Here is a 12516-nt window from a genome sequence, read left to right as displayed (position 1 = left end):
ACTTTTTTTTCAATTCGGTACTACTTTAATATTATTGGGGATTATTCTATATTTTTCAGGAGGTTTAGGATCACTGTTGATGAACCTGATTGTTGTGATTGTTGTTGGTTTGTTCATATGGTTACTGCTACTTGTAACAGTATGTAAGTATTGCAGTATCTTATTCTAGAATTAATATTACTTTTCTTAAATTTCTCATATTACATGCATCTAAACTATTTCTGCTTGAAGTTCGTGATTAGCAATAATAGTACTCACAAATTCATTTGAAGTATATTTAAATGGAATCGATACATTTTTTTATTTTCCAATAATATTTTAAATTGTTTACTTTTAGATTTTATGTATTGCAAGAGTATTGATTGGAGTAATAATAATACAGTTACAGTTGAAGGTGGGTCAGTTGAGATGAGTTTTAAATACCGTCCAAGTATTGCAAGGTTCAAGACTTTTGAAATAAGGAAAGACAACAAGGTGCTTGGTTCAAATCAAAAGCAATTCAGTAGTTGTAAAACAGTCTGTCAGTTTGTCTGTTATTGCTGTGCTTACTTTTGTGGATTCTTTTGTATTGAATACTGTAAGAAATCTTGTAAGTACTGTTCTTACTTTACTCATTGAGTAGGTCATAATTGTTATGTTGAGGGTATAGCTACATAAAAGTAGTGTCCTGGCCAAATCACTTGAACTTAATGCGATGCTTTTATTCTCGTCAATTCATTAACTGATTAACTGAAACAACAAAATATCTCCTATGAGTTCAGTAATAAGACAATAGCATTTAATAAATAATAGTAAATTATAAAAATTAAATAATGATAATGCCTGATATAATAAATACCAAGTAGTCCAGGCTAGATCCTAACCATGGGCACTTAAATATAAGCAGGTGAGTATATACAGTATAGCCTATAGCAAATTAAGGTGTGGCCCAAGTGGCTCAACCAGCATAACAAGCATAAATACAGTAATCCATTCCATAATCCATCCAGGTAATAAACTTAAAACTGACCAAGGATTGTGCTAACTACTTCTGTATCAAAACATGTAGGCCTACATTGCCTTCTACTATATTTGAACATTAGCTTAATTACTCCTTTGTAATACTATTAGCTCTTGAGGATACATCTACCTAGCATATGGCTTTACAACTGTAACTGACCTTCAAGGTCACACTCTAAAGTGGGCCACCTGGAATAACTAGTACATTACTCGGGAACAAAAATTGAGTAGCCAAATTGATCCTTAGACTTACAGTATTAGAAACATAAGAAAGTTACCAAATTGGACCTTACATACAGTATATTGCATGAAGAATTCTATACAATTACTGATTCAAAAGTCACCCAGATCTACTGTAATACCAGTTTCTGTTCATTATACTTTTTTATTAGATTAATCTTATTTTTATTTCATGGTTGAATACAACAATAAAGATGAAAGGAAACATGAAAGCAGGTGAGTTTACTTTTTAACATTTTAACATGGTTTTGTTAGATAAAGTTACAGGTACAATATAATAATGATGTAATGTATTATGTAAACCCAGTGATAATAGAAGGGGTGAAGAGTATCACATTACATTGAATGTCCTAAGGTCCATATTTTTGTAGTTTTATATTATTATCGTGTCTGTTAACTCTACAGCAGTGGTGATAGAAATGATGAAGAGTATCAAATGAATGAAAGAAAGCTATTTTGTGAAATGTTTGAAAAATGTGTACAAGTTATTTTAAATATTGTTGAATAGTAAATTTGTCTCTTGCATTATTTAAGGCAAATCTCGATGATGGTGAAAATAGTAAACTTTTAGCAGAACAACAAAGAACATCTGAAGAAAACACTACTGAACAAAACGGTAAATTTTGCCTTTCATTTAAATTTAGAAAATCAGAAATACACATTTTCAGACAATAAACTACACACATAAACAAGTTTACAGGACAAGCATATACAGATTAAGACTCAATGTTTAGTAGGGCTAGGTAGCAAAGATGTCATAAAGGTAAATTTAAAAGAGTTACAACTCTTGGGATCTGTTATTTGCCTTTTCCTTTCAACTATATCTGTTTATATTTTGTATTCATTTTGTTTGTTTATTGTTCTAGCAACAGGCTCAAATGAAAGGTAATAAATGCTAAAGCTTTGGAAATGTACTTTTCTGGTCAAATATTTACTTTGCTTATAATTCACCTTTGTTATCTGCTTATTGTCTTTTTAAATACAACTTTAAATACAATAATAAGATAACAATTAAACTTCATTATTATTCTTTATTTCATATAAAACATCAAAAAACGCCACCATGCCACAAGTTACCACTAGTGGCCAAAGGCCAGATTGTGGGTAACTTTTACATGCATGTACATAGACCAATAAAAATACACAAAATTTGAAACAAACAACAATGAGTGAAGATCAGGCGTTAAGCAGGCGGATAAAATAAGGGATTGGACTGTTACTGAAACGGGCGGTTCTGGATGGTAATTGTGAAATGTTATTACTATTACGAAGCAACCTCCCATGACTTTCAAACCGTGTCACCGGTAAAAGATCAGCAGAATGAACAGTCTCAGATATTCCCTTGGCAAATCTGAGACTGTGAGCTATTCTCCTATCCGTGAGGGATGAGATGTTACAGACCTTTAGAGCTTTGTCATACGAACTAAAATCCCTTCCCAATATGGTACAGCATGCTCTGCGTTGGACAGATTCTATAGAGTTGCTAAGCGATTTGGTTAAGCCAGGGTGCCATACGACATCGGCATATTCAAGGAGGGGTCTAATGTACCCACAGTAGACAGAGCATAGTTCATCAGGGTTGAAGCCAAATTTCTTTAGACTCCTTAAAATAAAAAGCTTCCTATTAGCCTTGAGGACAATATCCCCAATATGCTTATCCCATTTTAAGTTATTTTGTAACGTGACTCCAAGTATTTTAGCATGGGTGACAAATGCTAGTTCGTTACCCCCGATATAAATTTTATTTTCAAGAATATTCCTTTTACTAAAACATATTTGTAGTGCCTGGCATTTAGCAGGGTTCAGGTCCATAACATTCCTTTTACACCAATCATGAAACTCATTAAGATCATGCTGCAAGTGACCTGGTTGTGTTATCTTACGATTTTCATAAACAGATAGGTCATCAACATATTTTAAAGCATTCGTTTTAGCACCCTTAACAGCATCATTGATCATGATTTGAAATGCAATGGGACCAAGTTTAGTCCCCTGGGGGACACCAGCTTTTAACGTGATAGCACTTGATAGGGAGTTGTTATATTTTACACATTGTTCTCTGCAGCTGAGGAAGCTGCAAATCCAAGGGACGATTGACCCACGGACTCCAATGTCGATGATTTTATTGATTAAGGTGTTGTGTTCAATACGATCAAAGGCCTTAGTGAAGTCCGTAAGGACAACCGTCCCTATGTTATGAGCTTCCTCAGCTGCAGCACACATATCATGAACTAGACGTACTAAGTAGTGGCTAGTTGATGCCCCTTTGACATTGCCATACTGTCTTACATCTAATTTATTCTGGATATCAGATACCACCCATTCACAAACAAATTGCTCTGCTACTTTTGCAAAGGCAGATGTTAACGAGATAGGTCTTAACTTATCAATTTTTGGTGGGTGTACCTTGGGGATAGGAACAGTCACAGCTGATTTCCATTGGGTGGGGAGACTTCCTTCCCTAAATGAGCAATTTAAAATATTAGTAAGGGGTTCACTTAACTCAAGGGCAAACTCTTTAAGAATTAAGGGTGGTATTTTATCAGGTCCTACTGATTTATGTGGGTTGGTTTTTCTTAACTTATTATAAACCTCCCATTCTTTAACTTGCGGTACAGGGCTGTTACATGGCAAATATGCCGGTAAAATACAATAGTCTAGTGGGGGTATGTCATTATTAATGCTAGCAAACTGGGAATTAATTGCATTAGCGATACCTATGTGATCAGAGGCGGATATGTCTGTAACCTTAATATTTAGATCTCGACCCATTTTAGATGATGTTAAATCTTTAATTTGCGAGTGCCATTTTCGTGGGTCATTGTGCCGTAGGTGTCTTATTCTAGTTAAAAAATACTTAGTTTTGGCAACTTCAATTTCTCGTTTTACTTTATTTCGTAACTTCTTAAAAAGTGTGGTGTCCCCCCTAGCAAAAGCGGCCTGCCTCTTAGCTATTAGGTCTCTAATGCAATTAGTTACCCAGGGTCTATCAGCACAGTGTATTTTTACTTTTTTTGTCGGAAAATACTTATCTATTGCACTGTTCAAAATGTTATAAAGAGCGTCCATTTTGTCTTCAGTAGAAGTGCTATTCATCACCTCAAGCCAATCCTGTGTTAATAACCATCTTCCAAACTCACATTTTCTTGATTCATAAAATGGACGAACCACTATGTTCTTTGTAGAGTTGAGCCGTGGTCTGATCTTTGGTTTCCATAGTACACACACATGATCGCTCATACCAATAGGCGCTAATGCAGATGGTGCTGTATAAAACGTGTCATCCATATTTGTAATGATTAGATCAAGAACAGCATTATTACGCGTGTTAAATTTAACAATTTGACGAAAATCGTTGCCTTTAAGAATGTCACCAATCACCATACGATTGAAATCACCAGCTATGCAAAATCCGGTATCTGGGGACCGTGTGATGTGGTGAATCTGTGACTATATATATACCACACACTACAATTTGCGATAGTCCTCTAGGTAGTCTGGTGCCTCTTAGTCTGATCCAAAGAATCTCCAACTCAGGGGGGGCTGCAACCTTAAGTTCTTGAGCATTGAGGCCATCTTTGGTGTAGATTGCTACTCCACCCCCACGTCGGTCTTCACGACATTTGGAGAATAGGGCATAACCAGGTATGTCCAGTTGGTCTTGATGGTGGGTGGTAGAAAACCAGCTCTCAGTAATTATACCAACATTAACGGATTCCTTATTCATCAACAGATGAAATTCATCACGCTTATTGATCAGCGATTGGGCGTTCGTTAATAAAAAATTAGGCAAAAGTTGTTGCTTATTCTTCTCTATCGCTAGCCTATTGTTATCCTGCTTCTGTGAAATTGCAATATGAATAATAGTTCTCACAGGGGTTCTATTATTACCCTTAATAATGTGAGGCCGTTTAGATTCAATCGGGAATACATTAAATATGATAGGAATCCTTCGCCGTGCTTTCCGCCCTGCTCTCCTTCCTCTAGGCCTAGCTCTGAACACGCTTCCAGATGTTGTTAAATCATAGCGAGTGCCGGTGGAATTCTGCTTGCACATTGTAGCGGTCGCCGGAAGCGGGGTAGCCTAGCCTATGTTGCAAGTTGTTGGTTGGAGAGTATAACACGCAAAAAACAGTTTACAAGACTAAAAAACACGAGACCGCACAATCGGGTACAGTTACTAACATCAAAAATCATCAAATTACATCAAAAAGGATCAACGAACTAAAAAACACACTAAAAAAAATGAAGAGAGCGAAGAAAGAAAAAGAAAAACGTGATGGCTGCAGCTTGATCAACGCCCTCATCTCCAATTTAGATGATTGTTGCACATATTTACACAATTTTTAAACAATACTGGTCAATTATTGAAATAAAAATTAAAACTAAACTAAAATTGCATTTACAATAGTTGTGATTTAGTTTGTTATTTATAATATAGTTTATTGTCTATGTTGTGAAAAAAGGCTATTAATAAAATGTCATTCTTATCAACATGTTATTTATTATATTTTCATATGGTGGTTGCTATCTTTTACACAAAGTATGATTCTCAACTGTCTGATGTTTGCTTACGTCTGCTTGCTTTAGTTACCTATCTCTTATCACAATATTATACTATGTGTATGTAAATTATATGTTTTTTGCATTGCCTGATAAATCATGATAAAAAAGAAAACCTGTTTTGAAAATTATTATACAAAAATGAAAATCAACTAACAATGAACAATTAAAACCTAGTTACAATTCATCATCATAACAGTCTATACTATTCAATAGGTATTAAAGTTATGTCATACACTGTATTATCTATACAAAATCAATGTGAATTATTTCTGTGCCAAAAAAATCTGCAGCGCTTTTTAAATGTATTATTGTGTAAATCGCATTACAAATACAATTTTACATCATTATTATTGTGCTGTAATTGTACATCCCGATATTAATGTTTAAAGAGTGTTGATGCATCCACTTCCTAAATCATAGGTATTTTCCTATCATTATTATATTAATTTTTTTTTTTTAGATCTGAATCTTACTCAAGTAAGTAAAAACCATAATAGTGTATTTTCTTTTCTTTTTATGTATTTGTTGACTACTCTTGAAAATATATATTTATACACTTTTTTACTCATTTTTTTCTGGTTGAAGTAGCCTTAAAGCCATTTGGGCTTATTTAAGTTTCTCCAGTTCAGAAAATTCTACTGCAAACAAAAAACTTGTATGTATTGTTATTATATAATGATGTATCTTATGCTGAATAAAATTGAATTGAATGTTTGAATTATTATTAAATTACGTTATAAAAGATAAAGTTTGATTTGAAGTACTATTTGTAGAATGGAGTTAATTGGTATGAGACAACACCAATTCCATTGAAGTGGTGAATGTGTACACTAGGCAATATATCAATAAATTAATGGTGCAGGTATCATAATAATGTAATGTTTGCAGGGTAACAAAAAGAAATACAATTAATAAAAATAAATTTAAACTTTTTATGAAAAACAATTTCTACAATTAAATTTATATTTTCTTTCCAGTAGTTACAAATGGTAGAGGAAGAATCAGCCTAAATTTTGCAAATTCTGTAAAATCTGATTCAGGAGAGTACAACTGCATCATAAAGGGCAGGAGAAAGCCAGGGGTCAACAATTTATCTTTTTATTGTGAGTTTCATTAATTTTAAAATAGTAATAATATCTTTTATATCTAAATATAATAATATCTTCTTAAAAACCAATTCCCTACAATTGTTGACGTTTTGTAAAAATAATGCATAAATTACTTTAAAAACATTAAACCAGGTCATTCCTTGTCTTAAATGTACGTTTTATGGTAAATTATGATAAAAAGAGAGAAACAATGCACTACCTAAGTAGCTGGCGGTGAATGTCCTCTCGTGGACTAGGCCTAGCCTAGCTAATAAGGATAACTGATTTGATGTCTGTTTTAAAAACGTAGTGGCAATTATTTGTGGAAAAACTATGTATAAAACACAATTTCCAAATAGCAAATTCCATCAATTGTGTAATATTTCTAATTAATTCAAGTCTATTTTTTTAGGGATTAAGATGATAAATCCGAAATGCTCAACAGAAGAAGGTATCAATGTTGAAATGAAGTGCCGATATGGACCAGCAGATATGCCATTAACAGGTTACAAGTGGAAGAAGATTAGGGAAGATGGCACAACAGAGATTGAGGATTGTTCTAAAGATAACATATTTGAAGTAACAAGTTACCAAAATAGCATTCTGTCTTTAAAGATAAAGAATGTTGTACTTGATGATGCTGGCAAGTATCAATGTGAAGTGAAGCCAGTTGGTGGAGAAAAGAAGCTGGAAGATACTACACAGCTAACAGTTAAAAAAGGTATTGATTATAGTTTATTTACTTATGCTTTACAACAAATTGGATTCTCCTATCTACATATAGCCAAATATAGTGAACTATCTGTCTTTTTTTCAATAACAGGTTCTTAATTAAACTTTATTACACCGTGCATTCAAAGTCAATTTTATGTATGATAATGATGATTTTTCTTGGTGATGATTTAGATTGTTGTATGCTAAAGTTTGTGATGCACCAATCCTTTTTGCTATGGTATCATTACAAATCACATTTTATTTTGATTAAACAATTTGTTTTTATTATGTATTGTTTAAGTTCAAAATGTGACAAGTACTAAAACTTCTAATATTTCATATTTTATTTTGTTTTTTTTTTATATTTTTTCCTTTATCTATTTTGGTGATAATTGTTGTTGAATAAGTGTTATTGAACAAATGAAAATATATATATATATTTTTTAAAATATAGGTGCTATAGAAATGAAGATTTCTGATGATTCTATACATGAGTGTGCGAATGTTCGATTAATTTTAAACATAGAATGGATTGAAGATTCTTTAAAAATATCCCAGATCGATTGGTTTAAGCATGTTGAAAGTGAAGCAAAGAAGAGGCTGATATCATTAAAGTCACCTGAACCAACATTAGTGCAGTCACATGATCCAACATCACGCTATGAATGTGGATTTGTGGATCAGAACGAGGGGTATCTTGAAATCAGAAAAATTAAATCTGAAGATGAAGGAAAATACATATGTGAAGTGCAAATTGAAGGAAGACAGAAAATATACAGTTGTTCTGGAAAGTTAACAGTTAAAAGTAATTATGTCTTTTAAAGCTACCCGATCTACATTTGTATTTGTATACAGTACAGCTACAAATTACTGCTCCACTCCAATGGAAAAAAGGAGATAAAAATACAAATTTGCATTTACGTAAACCAATGCTTTTGATTGGGGTGAATTACAATAAATGTTTTGCTATGCTTGTAATAGATGATTATTTTTATTATTGTTACATATAACACTGACAAAATAGTGTTTTCCTAAAGCTTTCCACTTCTTTCTGGCTGTTTTACTTAATAACTTTGTTTTATATTGTTTAGACATGAATGATTGTTTTGCAACTTGTGGAGAAACAGCTAGTTTAATTTGCAACTATCAAATGGAGGATGAAAATATTGATTTTATTTGGTATAAGAAGACTAATAATGGAGAGAAATTGATATGGTGTTCCGATGAATCAAAACAGAAGACTCTATTAAAAGAAGTTAATGGAAGATACAAATCATTTTTAGGTGATAATAAAATATGCTTAGAGTTTGAGACAGTAACTTTAGCTGATGATGGAGAGTACACCTGTGAAATTCAAAATTTCTCTTCAGACGACAGAATGAAGAAAACAATAACAGCTAAAGTGTGTGTAAAGTGTAAGTAGATTTTTATACAGATTTCAATCCATTACTTATATATTTCCAATACAGGGCCTGTATGTAGCCAGAAACTCGTACTTGTATGGACTAACCTTAAAAATAGTCATTTGGCTGCCAGACTATTTCTGCTGTATTTGGCTTTAAAATGTCATTTTAAATTGTTTATTTTCTAGAGTGGTATTGTATTTTTACCAACCAAGACAGATGGGTTCAACCAAATAGCAATGACAAGTCATGGAAATGAAACAAATAAGGATCTTACACTTTACTTAAGTGAAGATGGCTGTAAAAACCTGGTGTCAGTTGTACACACTAGGTGCAGTGAAGGCAGAAGAATCTGACCTAGCTTTGTACAGTGTAAAAGAAGGGAAAGAAGAAGCAGAGGGAATAGTGTGTGTTTACAGTTATGGTTCAGAAACAGAGGGGCATAATATTGGAATGCAGTTGATGTTTGGTAAATAATTAATTATGCCGGAAAAAAGAAATTCAGAAAAAGTTCAATGCCTTTCCAAGCCATGGCCACATTTTATTATTTTTTGACTCTTTACGTTTTGCTTTATTTTCTCTATGAATAATTCAGAATTTTCAGAAACTTAAAAAAAAAATGTTGTTTTTTTGTGGGTTCATTTATTCAACAAATTCACAGCAAATTGGCTTATTTGCATTACAAAAATCGCATGTATATAGAATATAAAACTTACTGCAAATAGTCTGGAAAGAATTATTTAATTAAATTAAGTATAATATTTTGATATATGACCGTAGTATTACAGTGGTGGTTAGGAAGCAAGTGTACTAATTATAATTACTTAGAAGTTTAGAATATATATTTGGAATTCTAAATTGTGCGAAAAAAGTCATACAAACATTTTAAACTTTAGATTTGATTAGAATTGCTAATAAAGAAATTAGCTGTCATTCGCGAATCACTATCTTATGTGGTTGGGATATTAAGTAACTACATTATTTTATATCCTTTTTTTGTTATTAGATTTTTTTATCTGTAGTGGGGTCCAACTTTTAACATTAGTATTAATAAGAAAAGTAATATAAGTACTATATTATTATAATTATAATTTTTGAACATTCCTTTTCTTTTAATTCTCCTGTGTTCTGTAGTCTTGTTTTTGCCATGTTGTAAATATTGATGTTCATGTCCCATTTATAAATCTTCTCCACTATTTTCATACTTAAATCATTTCCATGATAATAATAATATTAATAAATAATAATAATATTTCATTCTTATATAGCGCACATTATTACCCCGGTCATTTTTGGGGATCATACACTTATGTCAACATACTCTCATTATAATACAACTGTAGTAATCAGCGCAAAGTTGTTTCTTGATTCGGTACCCATTTTATACACCTGGGTGGAGAGAGGCAAATGTAAGTAAAGTGTCTTGCCTATGGATACAAGGATACGGCGAGAGTTTGATTAGAACCACGATCTCACGATCAGTATTCCAACGTCCAACACACTGCACCACACGCCCTCACATAATGATGTCAACTTTTTCTGTTTTGGAGTGTTCGTGCTACATCGCCTGACTATTTTGACCAAGATGTGCATAAACCGAACGTCATACGTTTTGCATAGTTCTTCGAAATAATTAATTTACTTATTCAAAACATGAATTTCTATATCACAGTGATGAATGAATACGCGCCGCAATCGGTTGACCAAACCAAACCTTGTTGTATTCCGCCAAATGAGTAACTTCTGATAATGGCATGTTTGCCAACAGTTATTGTATAGGTACACATTCCGGTCATCGCATAATAATTTGACTTTATTTTTTAAAATGTCGCGTTAAAGTTGTATCATAATTTGTGATGAAGTCACAGACTACACGTGAACATGAACCAAATAAAAAAAACAAAGCGAAGAAACAGCAGTCAAAATAAGCTCCGCGCTGAAAGAAAATGTAATTATCATTTACAGAATTAAACACGGAGTAAAACAAGTGTTCTTTAATTGAATAAAATACCTGTATTGTGCTTTTTTTCATAGTGCATTACACCTACATTTGTATTCTATTATGGCGTATATCACCAAATGGTAGAAAGAAGCAGCAGCGGCGGCGACGGTAATAGCGTGTGTTTACTGCTTAGTCTGGAAAATTATGCAGTGAGGACAACACAGAAAAATTCTGAAAAAAGGGAACGTGATACGATGGGTCTTGTTTCCACAACATTGCATGTTGATTACATATGCATGTTTCAGCAGTGAGAGGGTTTAATGATTCTGATGGTACTGTGTGTGAACGTGACTCTTTACCCTTCAGATATTTAAATGGTAGAGTTTGGTTCAATTGCTTATAATAGGCCTATACTATACTAATACCTATAATAAATTTCAATCCTAGTTGAAAGTTCAAAGTTCAAAATCTGTTATTACAATCAATTAATTGTGATTGAATATTACAATTTTTGAAATATATATAAGTTAAAACATTAAGATAAAAAGTTACACTAAAACAGTTTGTTTTAATTAATGTATAATAATACATAAAAGCTATAAAACATGCAAAAATTACAGCCCAACAAGACGACATTAAAATTTGTCGAAAATTTAAACACTAATTTAAGTTGAATATAAAATGTCTCCTTATTCTACAACTGTTTTGATCAATCATCACCTGCTTTTGTCAACAGCTATTAATATAGGCCTAGATGATAATATTAATAAGTAAGACACTAAATACACATATATCATAATTGTAACGCCAATAAACCAACTTTTTATAAATTACGTTTGCTCTCAATTTCTATTGCATGCATGTATGCATATACTTTTGTTTTCGTTATTGAAATATTACGGTACTCATAATTATACAAATTATGATACTTAGAAAGCAACTCACTCTCGTTTTCGTTTGTTTATCCATAGAGCATTTCTTCTTCTTCGCAATCGGTTGACCAAACCAAACCTTGTTGTATTCCGCCAAATGAGTAACTTCTGATAATGGCATGTTTGCCAACAGTTATTGTATAGGTACACATTCCGGTCATCGCATAATAATTTGACTTTATTTTTTAAAATGTCGCGTTAAAGTTGTATCATAATTTGTGATGAAGTCACAGACTACACGTGAACATGAACCAAATAAAAAAAAACAAAGCGAAGAAACAGCAGTCAAAATAAGCTCCGCGCTGAAAGAAAATGTAATTATCATTTACAGAATTAAACACGGAGTAAAACAAGTGTTCTTTAATTGAATAAAATACCTGTATTGTGCTTTTTTTCATAGTGCATTACACCTACATTTTTATTCTATTATGGCGTATAATTACCGAATGGTAGAAAGAAGCAGGGGCGACGGTAATAGCGTGTGTTTACACCTACATTTGTATTCTATTATGGCGTATATCACCAAATGGTAGAAAGAAGCAGCAGCGGCGGCGACGGTAATAGCGTGTGTTTACTGCTTAGTCTGGAAAATTATGCAGTGAGGACAACACAGAAAAATTCTGAAAAAAGGG

General features: G+C 32.6%; 2 protein-coding genes and 1 long non-coding RNA gene across 3 annotated transcripts in view; all 3 read left to right on the top strand.

Annotated features, from left to right (window-relative positions):
* Positions 1 to 12516, top strand: part of LOC144849744 (uncharacterized) — a 143774-nt gene that overhangs the window by 72513 nt on the left and 58745 nt on the right. The window lies entirely within an intron of this gene.
* Positions 378 to 1891, top strand: LOC144849762 (uncharacterized). The gene is made up of 3 exons (XR_013613997.1): positions 378 to 589; positions 1434 to 1455; positions 1774 to 1891. It is a non-coding gene; the product is annotated as an uncharacterized LOC144849762 (long non-coding RNA).
* The window catches only part of LOC144849759 (titin-like), a 45959-nt gene continuing 35559 nt past the window's right edge, over positions 2117 to 12516 (top strand). The window contains exons 1-7 of the mRNA XM_078706796.1: positions 2117 to 2124; positions 6266 to 6282; positions 6783 to 6908; positions 7306 to 7614; positions 8062 to 8412; positions 8699 to 9022; positions 9199 to 9256. Of these exons, the coding sequence (XP_078562922.1) occupies positions 7314 to 7614; positions 8062 to 8412; positions 8699 to 9022; positions 9199 to 9200 (978 nt within the window). The 5' untranslated portion in view covers positions 2117 to 2124; positions 6266 to 6282; positions 6783 to 6908; positions 7306 to 7313 and the 3' untranslated portion in view covers positions 9201 to 9256. The remainder of the gene's footprint in view (positions 2125 to 6265; positions 6283 to 6782; positions 6909 to 7305; positions 7615 to 8061; positions 8413 to 8698; positions 9023 to 9198; positions 9257 to 12516) is intronic.

Source organism: Antedon bifida, chromosome 8 (genome assembly GCF_963402885.1).
Source record: "Antedon bifida chromosome 8, ecAntBifi1.1, whole genome shotgun sequence".
Taxonomy (NCBI): domain Eukaryota; kingdom Metazoa; phylum Echinodermata; class Crinoidea; order Comatulida; family Antedonidae; genus Antedon; species Antedon bifida.
Note: the sequence above shows the minus strand (reverse complement) of the source record. Positions and strands in the feature narration are given on the sequence as shown.